Raw genomic sequence first — 18,614 nt, 5'->3', positions numbered from 1 at the left:
ACACTGGGGGGGCTCACCAGGATCTTGTGGGTGTTGTAGAGCTCCTCCAGCAGCTCCTCCACGATGGAGTTGGTGAGATATGTCACCACAGACAACTTCACCTCGCTGGGGACAAACGGGGGAGGGGGGTCAGAATCTGGGCAGCCCCCTCAAAGCCCCCCGGGCACCCCAACCTGCCAGATCCCCTAACCCCCCCAAGCCCTCTTTGGGGACCCCCCCATATGCACACTGCCCCTCCCCACACAGCTCCCACTCCTGCCCCTGTCCGCACTCCATGACTCACTTCAGCTTGTTCTGGATGTCCTGCCCGGCCTGCTCCAGCAGCGCCCCCCGGATGAAGTTGCGGGGGACAGTCACCCGCTCCGACACGGCCCCCAGCATCTTGTTGTGGCCCTCGGCCGCCTGCATGGCCCTGGGGCAGAGCTCCTGGGTCAGTGTCACCATGGACTCCAGGATCACCTGGAAGGGACCCCGCTGGTCAGAAAGGGGGTCCCCCGAAACACCAAGTCACCCCCAAGTGCCCCAGAGCTGGGCCCTCCACACTGAGCTCCCTTAGTAACACATCAGACCCGAGGTCCTCCCAAACTGAGCCCCCCAAGTCCTCAGTGAGACCTGGGGTCCCTCAAAACTGAACCCCCCAATTGCTCTAATGGGACTCAGGGTCCCCCCAGACTGAGTCCCCCAAGACCCCAGTGAGACCTGGGGTCCCCCCAAACTGAGCTCCCCAACCCTCCTAATGAGACTCAGGGTCCCCCAAGCCTCTCAGTGAGACCCAGTGTCCCCCCAAACTGAGCCCCTCAGCCCCATAAGTGAGACCTGGGATACCCCCATACTGAGTCTCCCAACGCCCCCAGGGAGACCCAGGGTCCCCTGCTCATCACCTGCAGTTCCTTGTCGACGGCCTTGGAGACCTCATTGGCCACAGACTCCAGCCTCTGTCGGACGGGCCCGTCGCTTGCCAAGATGTGTCCCAGTTCGTAGAGGCTGGGGAACAGCTGGGGGGGAGAGAGCGTATAGAGGGGGGCGGGGTGAACAGGGACAGGTGTGCGTGGGGGAAGGGGCTACAGTGTGCAGCCATGGCATTATTTGGGGAGTTTGTTCCTAGGCCAGGGATGGAGGATCCAGCTGTGTACAGCTGTGGCAACACTGAGGGAGGCTGTGTCCCACGAGGGATAGAGGATACCCCTGTGGCTGGGGATAGAGGATCCAGACCTGACAACATCTGGGGAGCTTGTTCCTGGGCCGGGGATAGAGGCTACAGCGGTGGCAACATCTGACGGGGGGGGGGAGGGTCTAGTTTCTGGCTGAGGGTAGAAGGTCCAGATGTGTCGACATCTGCAGAAAGAGTGTTTAGCCAGAGATATGGAGTACTGCTGTGGCAACATCTGGTGACAGTGACTGGGCCAGAGATGGAGGATCCAGCTGTGCAGACAGTGGCCACCAGAGGATGCAGTTGTAGCATCATCTGGGGAGGTCGTTTGTATCTGGCGATGGAAGAGCCAGATGTGTCAACATCTGCAGAGGCAGTGTCAGGGACATGGGATACAGCTGTGGTAACATCTGGAGAGCTACTGTCTGAGCCAGCAGGACTGGATGTGGCCTCAGCTAGAGGAGCCAGTGTTCAGACAGGGGTGCTGCGTACAGATGTGGGGAACATCTGGGGAGAGGAGAGACAGAGAAGAAAGGCAGGTGGAAGGTGAGACCAAGGGGAAGGGGACAGGATCAGGTGGGAGGGAGGAACAGGGGTCGGACCGAGAGGGCTGGAGATGGAGGGAATGGGGCAGGGCCCAGACGGAGGGGTCTGTCTCACCGCCCGCGAGTTCTTGGCCTCCTTCATGAGCTCCCGTGCGTACAGCACCTCCTCCTGGATGGTATCAGCAGGGCAGCTGTGCAGAGCCCTCACCTCCTCTTGGACCCGCAGGCACAGCCGTCTGATCATCTGCTGGGGGACAGGGCTATTCGCAAAACCCCCAGAGCCAGCCGGGACCCCCGTCCTGGGGCCGGATCAAAACCAGAGCTCCCTAGAAGGGAAAGGTCCCGTGTCCCATTCCTGGCCTCCCTGAGCCCCCCCGTTTCACCCTGGGGCCAGGTGGGAGCTGGTGCCCCCTAGAGGGGAAAGGCCCTGTGTCCCATTCCCCACCCCCCTGAGCCAGCCAGCCCCCCTGCCCAAGGGGGGCGGTACGGGGAGATGGGAACGTTTACTTGCTCGGCGCTGCTGGTGCCGATCCCCTGCTGGAGTCGGAACGCCTGCTCCTGGGAGAACTTCTGGGAATGGCCATTTCGGACGAGGCACCATTGGATCTGGGGGGAGGGACAGGAGAGAAGCATATGAGAGTCCCCTTGGGATCCTCCCTGTCACGGAGTGTGAGGGAGACAGGGCCCTGCACCCCCCACTTCCTGCAATTCACCGTGACTCCCAGCCAGCCAGTAACACAGAAGGTTTATTAGATGGCAGGAACCCAGCGTAGAACAGAGCTTGTAGGTACAGACACTGGACCCCTAAGTCAGGTTCATCTTGGGGGGCAGGGAGGCCAGACCCCAGGTCTCGGCCCCCCTCCATTTCCCCAGCCAGCTCCAAACTGAAACTCTCCAGCCCCCCCTCTGCATTTGCCCCTTTCCTAGGCCAGGAGCCACCTGATCGCTCTGTTCTCCAGCCCCGTCACTGGGCATCTTGCTGGGGAGGGGCCCAGGCCATCAGCTGCCAGGAGACCGGGCGTCAGCCATTCTGTGTGCAGACCCCATCACACCCGCCCCCTAGGGCTCTGCACCAATCACACCCCCTGCCCTCCCACCTAGATGCTTACTAACTGCATACGGGAAATTGAGGCACCCACACAGTATTCAGAAAAAACATTAAGAACATTCCCACTTCATCACACCCCCACCCCCTCCAACCGAGCCCTGAGGGCTCCGGGCTCTATTCACCTTCTGCCACACCTCGTTCGTCCTCTCTGGGGCACTGCGGTAAGCGGCTGTGATGTCGCTCATGGGGAAGGACATGTACTTCAGGGTGTAGTTGCTGTAGGGAGGGGTGTGAGGTTAAATGGGAGGGGGTGTTGGGAAAGGGCCCCCCAGATACCCAGGGCCTTACCCTTCACATCTGTCAGAGTTATGGTCTCACTTCCTCCCAGTTATCTAACCTCCTCCTCCCACTGTTATCACAAACCCCGTCTCCCCATTATCACCCCGTTCCTCCTCCAGTCACCCTCCAACCAAGTTCTTGTCTGCTCATTATCCCAGACATTGTCCACCTCCCTCTTATCATCCAGCCATTCCAACAACCCAACCAAAACAACCCACCACTCCAATGACCCTTCTGATAACCCAACCCAACTCCACCCAACCGAGGACCGAACCGAACTCCACCCAACCAAGGACCCAACCCAACTCCACCCAACCAAGGACCCAACCCAACTCCACCCAACCAAGAACTCAATCCAACCCAACTCTATCCAACCAAGAACCCAACCCAACTGCACCCAACCAAGGACCCAAGCCAACCTAACTCTACTTAACTATGAATTCAATCCAACTCAACCAACATAACCCAACCAAGAACCCAAACCAACTCAGCCCAACCTAACCCAAATCTGTGCAAGTAATAATCCAGTCCAAGTCAATCTAACCCAACTCTATTCAACCAGTAACCCAAGCCGACTGAACCAAACCAATAACCCAACCCAACCCACCCCATTCAGTAACGCACCCACCCACTCAATAATACCAACCAACCCAACAAATGCACCAGTAATCCACTCGAACAACCCAATCACCTACTCAACAACCTAACGGCCTCAACTCAACACAACCAATCCACTCCCCAACTCAACTCAAAACCATCCAGACAACTCTGCCAGTCCACACACGTCCCCAGTAAAAATGAATTACAAACAATTAAGCAGCACGCAGGCATTAAACACCGGAGAAATGACACCTGTTATCAATGCTAAGCATGCAGATCGAGGGTGAGGTGCAGGTTGGGGAGCACCCCGGGATGACAGGGGCTGACACTCAACCAGGAAGTCCCCCTCCAGACTCACTTCTCCAGGGCTCGGGCAACATCATGGAAACCAAGTGCCGTTGTGTTGTTCCGGTCCCAGGTGATGCTCCTGCAAAGGGGAGATCCAGGCTGAGTCACCCAACATTGGGGTCCTTCTAGCCCCACACTGTGATGACACACCAGATGAGACCCTGTTCCCTGCCTTGGCTAATACAAACTGTCCACCTTCCTCCTCTCCAGTGGAACCCCCTTCCCCATATTCTCCAACAGGGACTCCCTCTTCTGCTGTCCCCACCAATAGCTCTCTCCTCCCTTCCTCCCTCCAACACAGCCCCTCTTCCATATCCCCTTCTGCGCTTCCTAGTCCCATGGGATCCTTCCCCTCAGTTCTCCCCTCCCTACTCCAATCCCTGTTCTTGCCCAATGGCAGCCTCTCTCCCAACCCCCAAATCCCCCCACTTCCCCTGACAGGACCCCACAAGTCCCAATCCCCCTGCAAATCCTTCAATGGGACACCCTCCCCTGGCCCACCCAGTGAGACCCCTTCACACCAGCCCCAATCCTCCCAACTCTCCTGCCACTGAGAGCCCCGCTATCCCACCCCCTCAATCTGCACTCACTTCCCCCAGTCGGACCTTACTTCCTCCCCCAACCCCAATCCTCCCCATGAGACCCTCTCCCCGGCCCAGTCCTCCTGATGCGACCTCCTGCTGCACCCCAGGGTCCCCTTCCTTCCAGGAGCCCCCACCGGAGGGTGCTGTTGATCTGCAAGGCCTTGGACAGCATCTTGGCCCCCAGGTCCTCCATGCTGTTCCCACTCAGGTCCACCTTGCTCAAGCAGGTATTACTGCCAAGGGCATTGATGAGGATGCTGGTCCGGGACTTCAGCCGTGAGTCGGACACAGAGAGAGACTGCAGAGACTGGGGGGAGAGAGGGGAGTCAGCCCTGGTATCCCCTGCCCCACCTCAACTCTGCTGGTTCCCCTCAATCCCAATCCACAGCCTCCTGCCTTTGAGCAAATTTCACTTTTCACGAGGGACAGACTCACACAATCTTCCTCCTGAATCAGCTGTACAATCTTGTGAAGTATGTCCTCCAGCGTCCTGGAGAGAGAACACAGAAGCCGGGCATAAGCACCCAGAGGGGTGGGACGAGGCTGGGAGGTAAATTCACCAGCCCAACTTGGCTGTAAGCTAAACAGGAACATGCTAATTGTTCTAGGACATTTATTCTAGAGCCCTTCCCTTCATATTCTAAGTTGGGTGGGTTCTGGATTGCTGGACTCTACAGCACCTGCCTTAGCAGAGTTGCAACATTGCTAGGGCAGTGTTCTAGGTGACACATTCTAGACCCTTTCCCCATGTTCTAGACTGAGCATGTTCTGGATAATTGGGTTCTATAGAGTCAAACTCAGTAGAGTCATAACATTGCTTGGCTAGTCTTCTAGGTCATCCATCCTGTATCATTTCCTTCCATGCTCTAGGCTTGGTGGGTTCTGTATAATTGGGCTTCATAACGGCAACCTAATCAGAGATGCAAAACCACTTGGCCAGCTTTCTAGGTCACCCAACTGGGGAGGTTCTAGATAGCTTTTCTACTTCCACTATTCTCCATTCCTGTCAGATGTTTGCAGCATAGTCTAATTGGTCTAGAATGATTCCCATTAGGCACCAATGCTCATCCAGTGGGTCTAGAAGCTTGTAATGGAGCCCAGCACCCATCCAATGAGTCTAAAATGGGTCCCATGGAGCCCAATGCCCATATAAAGAGTGTAGAGTGGGTCCCATGGGTTCATTGCCCATCCACTGGGTCTAGAACGGTTCTCATGGAACCCAACATCCATCCAGTGGGTATATGGGGTCCAATGACCTTCCAATGGGTCTCAAATGGTTCTCATGGAGCCAGTGCCCATGCAGTGGGTCTAGAAAGGGTCCTATGGAACCCAGCATCCATCCAATGAGTCCAGACTGGGTCCCATGGAGCACAACCTCCTCACTAGAGAAGGTGAGCTCGGAGGACAATAGGTTTAGAAGAGGCTCCTCAAAGACTTCTCTCTCCCGGGGAGGAGGGAACGAATGAGATGGGACAAAAGGTGGATGACAGAAGTGTTCACCCACCGGGACTTGACACTGAAGTTCTTGCCCAGCCAGAGGTGTTTGAGGGATTTGTTCTTGCCCAGAGCAGGTACCAGTGTCAGCAAATCGGAGTCAAAACCTAGAGCGAGCGATGGGAGAAGAGGAATGTCAGGGAGAGCTGAGATACTGTCCCCTTCCCCAGGGCAGGGATGCAGGGACTCGAGGGTAGGTGGACAGACTCACCGTTGTCAGAGATGTCTAGGCTCCCCACGGCAGTGACCCCCAGGAGCTGCTCCTGCAGGACCTGAGCCCCCAGCGAGCGCAGCTGGGAGAGAGAGAGAGAGTGAATGAGAGAGTGGGGGAGGGAAAGAAGGAACGATTAAAAGAACAAGGGAACAACACTGGGAGGGAAAGAATGAGGGAAGAAGACAGGTGAGAGAGAATGAGAGAATGAGATCGGAGGGAAAGAACGAGGGAACGAGAAATAACGAGAGAACGAGATGGGGAAGTAAAGAAAGAATTAACAGACGGCCCCTTCCCCCACCAACCATAACAAAGCCCCCTCCACTCTCCCCCCCACAACGCACAGCCCCCTCCCGGCCCCCCCTCACCTCGCAGCCGCTCAAGTCCAAGTGAACGTCACTCAGGTGGGTGTTGGCTGAGAGACCCTGAAACAGAGACCTGGGGAACATGGGGTTAATGGGGGCAGAGGGGGTGACTCCCACTAGCCTCCCCAACACACAGTGAGCAGGGGGTGCAGGGACACACACACGCACAGGGGAGGGCCCATCCCCACCAGCAGGGGGCGTAGGGACACACACACACACACACACATACACGCACACACAGAGGGCAGGGCCCATCCCCACCAGCAGGGGGCTCAGGGACACACACACACACACACACGCTCACCTCAAGGCATCCAGGGGCATTTTCGTGCCCGACAGGCTCACATGGTTCAGCGCGTAGGCGCTAGAGAAGAACTGCTTGAAGGACAGGTGGGAGTCCTTGGCTTTCCTAGAGACGAAGACAGGTCGGGAGCCCCAGAATTAAGGGGGGGCCTGCCCCAGAGGGACCCTGATCCCTGTGGAAAGGCCGCGCAAGGAGGCACAGAGTGGGGGTCAGTCTCATTGGGATCCCCCTTGCTGGGAAACTGGGGTGCAGGAGGCAGAGGAGGGGTCTCTGTAATGGGGCCCCTCCAGCTGGGAAGTTGGGGTGCAGGGGAGTTTACGTGATGGGGACTCCACAGCTAGGAAATAGGGGGGCAGGGGACCCCAACACTCACCTGTGCGAGAAGGTGTTCCGGGAGACATTGAGGTAGCTAAGCCGAGTGCAACATCCATGCAGCAGCGCCCCGAATAACTGGGGGGGACAGAGAGAGAAAGGGATCGAACCCTCCGCTCCCCACAACGCCCCCTGCAGGGCGAGACTGGGATATTCGAGAGGCCCCTCCCCCCAGCCAGAGCTACTGCCCCGCTCCCCTCGGCGCCCCCGGCTGGTCGCCCCTTACCACGTCGACAGCGCAGTCAGTGCCGGACAGCTCGAGGCGGACGAGGGCGTTGGGCTGGGCCAGGAAGGAATAGAAACCCTGCGGGGGGAGAGGGGACGAAATGGGGTGACGGATGGAGCTGGGGGGGCTGTGTGTGCCCCACACAGCCCCCGCTCCCTGCTCCATGGTGCCACTGCCCCGCTCCCTGCCCCACGGCGCCCCCTGCCCTACTCCCACCTCCATGCCCCATGGCGCCCCCTGCACAACCTCCCATCCCCCTGCCCCATGGCGCTCCCTGTCCCACGGCTCCCTGCTGCCCAGCTCCCTCCTCCCTGCCCCACAGCACCCCCTGCCCCACTCTCACCTCCCTGCCCCCTGGCACCCCTTGCACAACGTCCTGTCTCCCTGCCCAGCTCCAACCTCCCTGCCCCATGGCACCCGTTGCCCAGCTCCCCTCTCCCTACCCCACAGCGCCCCCTGCCCAGCCTCCCACCTCCCTGCCCCATGGCGCCCCCTGCCCCACTCCCACCTCCCTGCCCCATGGCGCCCCCTGCACAACCTCCCATCCCCCTGCCCCATGGCGCTCCCTGTCCCACGGCTCCCTGCTGCCCAGCTCCCTCCTCCCTGCCCCACAGCACCCCCTGCCCCACTCACACCTCCCTGCCCCCTGGCACCCCTTGCACAACGTCCTGTCTCCCTGCCCAGCTCCAACCTCCCTGCCCCATGGCACCCGTTGCCCAGCTCCCATCTCCCTACCCCACAGCGCCCCCTGCCCAGCCTCCCACCTCCCTGCCCCATGGCGCCCCCTGCCCCACTCCCACCTCCCTGCCCCATGGCGCCCCCTGCACAACCTCCCATCCCCCTGCCCCATGGCGCTCCCTGTCCCACGGCTCCCTGCTGCCCAGCTCCCTCCTCCCTGCCCCACAGCACCCCCTGCCCCACTCCCACCTCCCTGCCCCATGGCGCCCGCTGCCCCGCTCCCTGCCCCACGGCGCCCCCTGCTGTCACTCACGTTGGCCTCCTCTCCGCCCAGCAGCCCAGGGTTCTTGCTGAGGTCCAGGTGCTGCAGGGAGCTGCTGAAGGCCGGGTTGGCCCCCAGGGTCTGACAGAGCCCAGCCAGGCCTGGGAGGGGACAGAAGGGGGTGAGTGGGGGCGGCTGGGACCCCCTCCCCATCCCTCACCCTGCCCCCCAGGCTGGAGAGCTTCTCCCTCCCCCACTGTGCCCACATATCTCCCCCACCCCCAACCATGCCCTTCCCCACCCCTCTGCCCAGCCCCCCGGTACCTTTCGGGGTGACCCCGGTCCTGCAGAGCCCGAGCTGCCGCAGCCCCTTGGGGAAGTAGAGGAACTGCTGGCTCAGGGAGATGAGACCTGTGCGGGGGAGGGGGAGGAAAGAGATTAGGGGGGTCTGGGAGGGGGTGAGAGCAGAGATGGGGGCAGGACAGGGGGAGGACATGGGGGTGTGTGTACGGGGCCTGGGGGGATATTGGGGGTGATGAAAGTTGTCAGGATCCGGGAGGACATTGGGGGGTGCTGGGGGGTGTCCGGCACTAGGGGATACTGGGGGGGACATTGGAGGTGCTGGGGGACACTGGGGGGTCCCCACCTTTGTCCTCAATCTGGTTGTGTGACAGCACCAGGCTGTGCAGGGCCGAGCCGGGGTTGTCTCCCAGAGCGTAGGTCAGTTTGAGCACGAAGTCCCTGCGCCAGAGAGAGTCGGGGGGTGACACCCTGAACCCCAGCCCCTCCCCCAACCCAGCCAGTCCCCATCCTGGGGTCAGATCAGAGCCGGCGCCCCCTAGAGGGGCTGTGCCCCGTGCCCCGTTCCCCACCCTGGGGCTGGGTGGGACCCGGCGCCCCCTAGAGGGGATGGGCCCTGTGCCCCTTTCCCTGCTGTGGGGCCGGGTGGGAGCCAGCACCCCCTAGAGGGGCTGTGCCCCGTGCCCCGTTCCCCGCCCTGGGGCCAGGTGGGACCCGATGCCCCCTAGAGGGGCTGTGCCCCGTGCCCCGTTTCCCGCCCTGGGGCCGGGTGGGAGCCAGCGCCCCCTAGAGGGGATGGGCCCTGCGCCCCGTTCCCTGCCGTGGGGCCGGGTGGGAGTTGGTGCCCCCTAGAGGGGAGCGCGGGTTTTGGGGGGGCTCACTCACGTTTTTAACCCCGCGTTGTCCAGCACCAGCTCCTCCAGGTGATGGGACTTGCTGAGCGTGTGCAGAACCTGCTCGGCGACCTCAGAGCTCTGGGGAGATGGACGGAGACAGAGAGCGCAGGGGAGAGATGCGGGGACCCCCCGGCCGAGGAACAGGGGGTGCTGGGGAGGCACAGCCCCCTGGAGTCCCTATGGGGACAATTCTGGGGGTGCAGGGGATGGTTTGGGTGGCAGGCTGATTTGGGGGCACAGAGGGTGGTTTGGGGGTTCTGTGTGGTTTTGGGGCTGCAGGGGATGAATTGGGAGCTGAGGCAGTTTTGGGGTATAGGGCAGTTTGTGGGCATAGAGGAGGAGGGATTTGGGGGTACAGAGCATTTTCATGGATAGAGAAGGGGTTTGGGATTGATGGTGGGTTGTGGGGTGCAGGGGAATGTTTCAGGGCACAGACAGCTGTTCTGGAGTGCAGGGGATTTGGGGGTACAGAGATATGACACAAGAAAGTTTCAGGGTATAGAGGAGGGTTTGGGCTTCAGAGGGATGGGATTTGGGGGTGCAGAAGGGAATTCTGGGGTACAGATGGAGTTTGGAGTGTAGAGGAGGGTTTCTGGGCCCAGGGTGGCTTTTGGGGCACAGACCAGGGTTTTGGGATGCAGGGGGTTTGGGGATGGGATTTTGGGGCAGAGTTTTGGGGTGCCAGGGTGGGATATCGGGCATAGTGGAGGAGGGGATTGGGGACCAGAAGATGTTTTGGGGTGTAGGGGAATGTTTCAGGGCATAGAGAGGGGCAGTATTTGGGGTTCAGAGGAATTTGAGCATCCAGTGGAGATTGTGTCCAGGGAACTTTGAGTCAAGGGGTGGGTTTTGGGATCCAGGGGCGGGTTTTGGGGTACAGGGGCAAGTTTGGGAGCCCAGGGGTGGGTTTTGGGGGCCTAGGGCAGCTTTTGGGGGACCAGGGGCATGTTTGAGGGCACAGGGGTGGGTTTTGGGGGCCTAGGGCAGCTTTTGGGGGCCCAGGGGCATGTTTGGGGGCCCAGGGGTGGGTTTTGGGGGCCTAGGGCAGCTTTTGGTGGCCCAGGGGCATGTTTGCGGGCACAGGGATGGGTTTTGGGGGCACAGGGGTGGGTTTTGGGGGGTACCTACCAGCCTCAGGTCCTTGCAGTGCAGCCGCGTGAACCAAGGGTTGTAGGCGAGGGCAGCGACAATCAAGGCCAGGTCCCTGCGGGGAGAGTCACGGGGAAGAGGGTGAGCGCCCCCACATCTGCCAGCACCCCCACTGCGCTGATGGGGGAGAAGTGCCCCAGGAGGGTCCGATGGGGAGAAGAGGGGCTGGGGTGTCTGTGGGGATGCAGGGTATTGGGGTACTGCCAGGTGGATTTGGGGGTATAGGTGGGTTTCAGAGGTTCAGGAAGTATTGGGGTGTTGGGCTAGGTTTGGGGGGTACAGGGGTACTGGCACACAGGGTACAGGGGCTATTGGGGTGCCGGTCAGGGGTTGGGTACAGGGATATTGGGGTGCTGGCAGTGGGTATTGAGGGCACAGGGGTGTTGGAGAACTAGATTTTTGGAGGTACAGGGGGTATTGGGGTACAGGGCTATTGGGGTGCTGGAAAGGGGTATTGGGATACAGGTAGGTTGGGGTACAATTTTTGTGGGTCTGGGGGTATTGACGTACAGGTGGGTTGGACTACCAGTTTTTGGGGGTGCAGGGTGTCAGAGTACAGGGATATCAGGGTGCAGGAAAATTGGGGTATGGGGTATCAGGGTATGTGGGCATCTGGTACAGTGTATTGGGGTGAAGGTGGGTTGGGGTACTGGCTATTGGGGTATCAGGATACAGGGTATCTGGGTGCAGGGTACTAGAGCACAGGTATTGGGGTACAGGATACCAGGGTATGGGGTATCGGGGTAAAGGTGGGTTGGGGTGCTGGGTTTTGGGGGTGCAGGGGTATTGAGGCATGAGGTATGGGGGTGTGGGCCCAGGAGTATCAGAGTACAGGGGGGCATTGGGGCACAACGTACCTGGGAAGGGAGTATTGGGGTACAGGTGGGTTGTGGTACTGGTTTTATGGGGTGCTGAGGTAGGGGTGCAGTGTATTGGGGTGCATGTGGGTTGGGGTACTGGTTTTGGAGGGTGCAGGTGAGTCAGGGTACAGGTGGGTGGGGTTCCAGATTTTGGGGGTGCAGGTGGAATGGGCACAGGAGGAATCAGGGAATAGGGGAATTGGGGTGAAGGGTTATTGGGGTACAGGTGGGTTGGGGTTCCAGGTATTGGGGGTGAAGAGGTATTGGGATACAGGAGGAATTGGGATACATGGTATTGGTGTTCAAGGTTATTGGGGTACATGGGTATCGGGTTATGTGTTATTGGGGTGCTGGGTTATCAGGGTACAAGGGCATCAGCTTATGTGGTATTGGGGTGCAGGGTTATCGGGATACAGGGGTATCGGGTTATGTGGTATTGGAGTGCAGGGTTATCAAGGTACAGGGGTATTGGGTTATGTGATTTTGGGGTGCTGGGTTATGGGGATACAGGGGTATCGGGTTATGTGGTATTGGGGTGCAGGGTTATCGGGATAAGGGGTATCGGGTTATGTGGTATTGGGGTGCTGGGTTATCAGGGTACAGGGGTATCGGGTTATGTGATTTTTGGGGTGCTGGGTTATGGGGATACAGGGGTATCGGGTTATGTGGTATTGGGGTGCAGGGTTATCGGGATAAGGGGTATCGGGTTATGTGGTATTGGGGTGCTGGGTTATCAGGGTACGGGGGTATCGGGTTATGTGATTTTGGGGTGCTGGGTTATGGGGATACAGGGGTATCGGGCTATGTGGTACTGGGGTGCTGGGTTATCAGGGTACAGGGGGCATCGGGGAGTCCCTCACCGGCTTTCCAGGTGGCTGAAGTCCAACAGGTTGAATTCCCGATTGTCAGCCGAGTGGTAGATGGTGTCGACATCCTGGAAATGAGGGGAAGGAGGGTGAGAGAAATGGGGGGACCCCATGTCCCCCCCAAGAGCCCTGGGCAAGGGGACCCACCTCTTCTCCCCCACTGTCTCCTCCGCCCCATCTCACACCCATAGCACTTCCTAACCACTGCACCTCTCCTCCGCCTCTCCTGCCCCACCCCCCCACCCTATACTCTGCACCTCCTCCACCCTCCCCTCCTCCTGCCCCCAACCCCCAGCCCCCTTACCTACCCACTGCACCTCCTCCGCCCTCCCTCCCCCCGGCCCACCCCTTCCCATAGTATACCCACTGCACCTCCTCCGCCCTCCCTCCCCTGGCCCCCCACTCCGAGCCCCCCATACCTACCCACTGCACCTCCTCCCGGCAGCACAGCCCGTTGTAGTCGCAGAGGGCGGCGTAGGTCTCGGAGAATACCCCCAGACAACAGCAACCATACATCAGTGCTGGGGGTCCCCTGGCCCTCCCCCCCCTGCCCCCCAGTGCCCTCCCCCACACTCTCCCCCTCCCGTCCAGATGCTGGTGACTGGTGGAAGTTGAACTCTGAGTTGGGGATGTGTCCCGGGGTCTGTGGGGGTCCTCAGACAGCTGTGGGGACCGATGTCAGGATGCCTGGGTTCTAGTCCCTCCCGCTCCAGCCCAGTCCCCTCACTCTCCTCAGCCCAGAGCCCCAGAGCCCCCCTCACTCCTGCAGCCCAGTGCCCCTACTGAGCCCCCCGCTCCTGCAGCCCAGCGCCCCCAGTGACCCCCTCACTCCTGCAGCCCAGCACCCCCCCAGTGACCCCCCCCCCTGCAGCCTAGAGCCCCCCTTAGTAACCCCCCACTCCCTGCAGCCCAGCACCCCCTAGTGACCCCCCACTCTTGGTGCACTCACCTCGCCGTGGGGCTGGGGAAGATCTTGCTGAGAGCCGCTTACGTTGCTGGGGTGACCTGCTCGGTGCTGGCCGGTCTGGGAATTGAAGTTGTAGTGGCTTCTCCGTGTCCACCAGGATCTGAGAGCGGGGGAGATTGGGGGTGGGGGCGGGGACCGGGAGAATCGGGGGGAGAGACAGCGGGACATTTCTCACCAAACACAACATTATTCCCACTTACCAAGAACTGTGACCGCTGATTAATGCCAATTTACTAATCAACTTCCCACCACTACCCAAGGTGTGTGGGGGAGCGGGGGAGTCTAGCAGGGGCGCTGTCCCTGGGCAAGGGGCGCAGTACAGCAGGGGGGGACACAGGGGCGGGGCCAGCAGGGGGCGCTGTCCCCGGCCGGGGGGGGGGCAGTAACAGCAGGGTGGACATGGGGAGGCAGCAGGGGGCGATGTCCCTGGGACAGGGGCATCGCGGGGCAGTAACAGCAGGGGGGCACAGGCGGGGGGCGCAGGGGCCCTGTCCCTGGGTGGAGGAGGCCTAACAGCTGAGGGCCAGCAGGGGGGACTATCCCTGGGCAGGGGGCAGTAACAATGAGGGGGACACAGGGCAGGGGGCCAGCAGGGGAAGCTGTCTCTGGGCTGCGGGAGGCAGTAACAGCAGGGGGACACAGGGCGGGGAGGCCAGCAGGGGGCACTGTCCCTCTGCGGGGGCGGCCAGTAATAGCAGGGGGCAGCAGGGGGCCTCTCCCTGGCGCGGGGGCAAGTATGCAGGGAGGGCAGCAGGGGGCGCTGTTCTGGGCCGGTGGGGATTACCTGGCAATGGTTTGTGTTTTGCGTTCGAATTTCCAAGCATTGAGGAGCTTCTCGACTTGGAGAGACGGAGAAATGGTTGTGTCCGTGGTGTGTCAGTGTCTGTGTGTCCGTGTTGTGTGTGTGTGTCAGTGTGTGTCTGTTGTGTGAGTGTCCATGATGTGTGTCGTGTTTGTGTTGTTGTGTGAGTGTGTTGTGTGAGTGTCCATAGTTTTGTGTGTGTTCAGTTGTGTGTGTCTCTTGTGTGATATGTCTAATGAGTGTGTGTCAGTGTGTGTGTGTGCGCTGTGTGTTGTGTTGTGTGTGTGTTTGTGTGAGTGTCCATGAGTGTGTGTCAGTGTGTGTGTGTCTCTGTGTGAGTGTCTATGAGTGTGTGTCAGTGTGTGTGTGTCAGTGTGTGTGTCTGTGTGTGTGTTTGTGTGATGTCATAGTGTGGTCTGTGTGTGAGTGCTGTGTCAGTGTGTGTGTGTCTGTATGGTTTAGTGTCCTATGAGTGTGTGATTGTGTGAGTGGTGAGTGTGTGTCTTGTGTGTGTGTTGTGTGAGTGTCATGAGTGTGTGTCTGTGTTGTGTGTGATCCCGATGTCCCTGACCCGCTGCAGGCCCATGTGCGTCTCACACTCACCTTGGCCGCACTTTCAGCCCGAAGACGTGGAGCCGCCAGGCCGTCACACCTGTGTGGGAACAAGCAGCCCCCGTGAAACGAGTGTGGGGAGACGCCGGGATTCCCCCCCCGCCACTGGCTCAGAGCGCATCAGTAGCCCTGGGGAGAACGACATCAACTTTCTGGGGTGACTCATGGAAAGAGTTTCTGGGGGGGTGCAGGTCAGGAAGTGGGCGGCACTGGCCGCAGGGGGCTGCTGGTCGGAGTGAGGGGCACCGGCAGTGCTGGGTGGGCAGTGGGGCTGCGTGGGTTGGGAGTGAGGCCCGGCAGGGCTGGGGGTGCAGGGGGCTGCTTAGGTCTGGTGATGTGAGGGGACCAGAGGGCTGGGGCAGTGGTGGCTGCTGTTCGGGAGTGAGGGGTGCCCGCAGGCTGGGTGGCAAGGTGAGCTGCAGGTCGGGATGTAGTGGGCACCGCAGGGCTGGTGGTAGCAGGGCTGCGGGCGGGAGTGAGGGGGCACCGGCAGGGGCTGTGGTCAGCAGGTGGGCTGCGTGGTCTGGGAGTTGAGGTGCACTTGGCTAGGTGCTGGGGGGGGCAGGGGCTGTGGGTCGGGAGTGAGGGGCACTGGCAGGGCTGGGGTAGCAGGGGCTGCGGGTCGGGAGTGAGGGGCACTGGCAGGGCTGGGGTAGCAGGGGGCTGCAGGTCAGGAGTGAGGGGCACCAGCAGGGCTGGGGGGGGAATGGAGGGAGAGACACCCCCACCACCCAGTAACTCACCAACACACGATCCTCAAACTTCTTGGGCTTGGTTTCAAGCTTCACCTTCAGCAGCAGAGGGTTGGGCGGGCGGCTGAGGACCTTGCGAATGCTGTCTGTAAAGGGGGGAGGGGATCAACACTGGGTGCCCCCCTAGCCCCGTCCCCAGCAGGGTGGGACCCCACAATTCACCTCCCAGCCCCAGCAACAGGGTCTGCAGCAGGGTGCACCAGGCCACAGGGAGCGGGGACAGCAGGGGCACTGCGCTGTAGGGAGTGGGGTGGGGGCAGCAGGGGGCGCTGGGCTGCAGAGAGTGGGGTGGGGGCAGCAGGGGGCGCTGGGCTGCAGAGAGTGGGGTGGGGGCAGCAGGGGGCGCTGTGGGGCAGGTAGCAGCAGAGGGCACTGTGGGGTGGGTAGCGGTGCAGAGGGAGTGAGGGGCAGCAGGGGGTGCCGTGGGGTGGGTAGCAGCAGGGGGCAGCAGGGGGCGCTGTGCCATGGGGTGTCCTGACCCTGGCATGTCTCCCAGGCAGGGAGAAGCCAGCGGGGGGCAGGGACAGGAAGTGAAAGCAGCCGCTACCCGTCACACTTTAAAAAGGAAACCCACAGAGACCGGAACACAGGATGGGGCCCACGGGGTGGCAGATGGAACAACCCTGCCCCCCCAGGCACCCCTCACTCCCCACCTGGAGCCCATGTTAGGATTACGGGTACCGTTCGTGGGGTCTCCTTTCGGGAAGAAGGAGGATTCCCAGGGTCATTCCAATCCCACGGGCACTGGGGTGGGGGGTGAAGTATCTCAGGGTGTTTGGGACAAGGGGACCAGACAGCAAGTGTGAATCATGTCCTGATATCGGGGTGCTGGGCACCCCAGTTTGTAACAGTGTCTGTGACAGGTGTGTGCACTCCAGGGGCTGTGTGGGCATGAGGGGAGAGAGAGGAGGGGTGTGGGGATAGATAGATAGATGGATAGATAGAGGGGGTGGATGGGGATAGATAGATAGAGGGGGTGGATGGGGATAGATAGATGGATGGGGATGGATAGATAGATAGATAGATAGAGGGTGTGGATGGGGATAGATGCATGGGGATGGATAGATAGATAGAGGGGGTGGATGGGGATAGATAGATGGATAAGGGAGTAGTTGGGGATAGATAGATAGAGGAGGTGGATGTAGACAGATAGATAGAGGGGGTGGATGGGGATGGATAGATGGATAGACAGAGGGGGTGGATGGTGATGGATAGATGGATGGGGATAGATAGATAGATAGATAAAGGAGGTGGATGGGGATAGATGGATGGGGATAGATCAATCGAGGGGGTGGATGGGGATGGATAGATAGATAGAGGGGGTGGATGGGGATAGATAGATAAGGGGGTGGTTGGGGATAGATCGATCGAGGGGGTGGATGGGGATGGATATATAGATAAGGGGGTGGTTGGGGATAGATAGATGGGGTAGTTGGGGATAGATAGATAGAGGGGGTGGTTGGGGATAGATAGAGGGGGTGGATGGGGATAGATAGAGGGGGTGGATGGGGATGGATATATAGATAAGGGGGTGGTTGGGGATAGATAGATAGGGTGGTTGGGGATGGATAGATAGATAGGGTGGTTGGGGAGGGATAGATGGATGGGGATAGATAGAGGGGGTGGTTGGGGATAGATCGATCGAGGGGGTGGATGGGGATGGATAGATAGAGGGGGTGGATGGGGATGGATAGATGGATGGGGATAGATTGATAGACAAGGGGGTGGTTGGGGATAGATCGATCGAGGGGGTGGATGGGGATGGATATATAGATAAGGGGGTGGTTGGGGATAGATAGATGGGGTGGATGTGGATAGATGGGGTGGATGGGGATAGATTGATCGAGGGGGTGGATGGGGATGGACAGACACACACACAGACGGGGTTAGATGGATCACACTCTGGGCGTGTCTGGTTTATTTCGCTGTCAGGCCTCAGCCTGGGGTTTGTCTGTCAGTTGTCGTGTTGCTGCCTGTTGGAGACAGAGCTGGGATGTTTCACTGGAGCTAGGCTGCATTGCCACTACAGAGCCCAGCTGAGCTCTGCATACATGCGTGTGTGTGCGGGGCTGTGTGTCGTGTGCGTGTCCGTGTGTGTCTAGCCGTGTTTGGATTGCTGGCAAGCAGCCTGACATCCCCCACTCTCTGCCTGTCACAAGCTGAGATGTCACAACCCTTCCGCCAAAGCCACAGCGAAGGCCTGAATCCGGCAGGGCGGGCGGGAAGCGGGGGCCACAACAGGCAGAGAGGAACCAGCCCTCGCACGGACCCAGGCCACAGGACACAACTGACAACAGCTGCACTGCCACATCTGCACCCCAGCCACAAGAGAACCCAGGAGTCCTGGCTGCTTCAACCACTAGACCCCATTGTCCTCCCACAGCCGGGGAGAGAACCCAGGAGTCCTGGCTCCCAGCCCCCCTTGCTCTAACGACTAGACCCCATGGACCTCCCACAGCTGGGGAGAGAACCCAGGAGTCCTGGTTCCCAGCCCCCCCTTCTCTAATCACTAGACCCCACAGACCTCCCAGAGCTCGGAGAGAACCCATGAGTCCTGGCTCCCAGCCCCCTCGCTCTAACCACTAGTCTCCACTGTCCAGAGTCCAGGGCACCATTCACTCGGGAAGCGGGGATGCACAGGGGATGGGAGGATTGGTGGTGGAGGGGATGGATGTGGGGATGGGAGGGGTTGTGGCAATGGCCTGGAGATGGACGAGGGGGGGAATGGGAGGGGCCAGGTGGGCTGCTGGGATGGCCAGAGGATGGGGTAGGACAGCGGTTGGGGGTGGGGAGATACGGAGAGATGGTGGCTGGGGAATGGAGGTGTTGGGAGAGATGTGGGAGGGGCTGGGACATGGACAGGGGTGGGGGCTGGGGAATGAGG

The 18,614-nt window shown here is 60.2% G+C and overlaps 1 protein-coding gene across 1 annotated transcript; it reads right to left on the bottom strand.

Moving 5' to 3' along the window:
- Positions 1 to 17: 17 nt before the first annotated feature.
- CARMIL3 (capping protein regulator and myosin 1 linker 3) lies at positions 18 to 13,113 on the bottom strand (the record flags this gene model as incomplete). The annotated part of the gene is made up of 22 exons (XM_075061306.1): positions 13,021 to 13,113; positions 12,592 to 12,665; positions 10,851 to 10,926; positions 9,712 to 9,800; positions 9,173 to 9,267; positions 8,851 to 8,937; positions 8,578 to 8,687; positions 7,587 to 7,664; positions 7,362 to 7,438; positions 6,989 to 7,093; positions 6,688 to 6,757; positions 6,320 to 6,401; positions 6,119 to 6,215; positions 5,050 to 5,104; positions 4,749 to 4,921; positions 4,041 to 4,109; positions 2,926 to 3,019; positions 2,203 to 2,301; positions 1,811 to 1,939; positions 882 to 995; positions 284 to 459; positions 18 to 105 (listed from the first exon to the last, which is right to left on the bottom strand). Coding segments are annotated over exons 1-22 (2,130 nt in total), but the record flags the coding sequence as incomplete, so codon positions are not given.
- Between the last annotated feature and the right edge of the window lie 5,501 nt (positions 13,114 to 18,614).

This window comes from Chelonoidis abingdonii, unplaced genomic scaffold (assembly GCF_003597395.2).
Source record: "Chelonoidis abingdonii isolate Lonesome George unplaced genomic scaffold, CheloAbing_2.0 scaffold0004, whole genome shotgun sequence".
Classification (NCBI taxonomy): domain Eukaryota; kingdom Metazoa; phylum Chordata; order Testudines; family Testudinidae; genus Chelonoidis; species Chelonoidis abingdonii.
The sequence above is the reverse complement of the archived record's forward strand: the minus strand, read 5'-3'. Positions and strand labels throughout refer to the sequence as shown.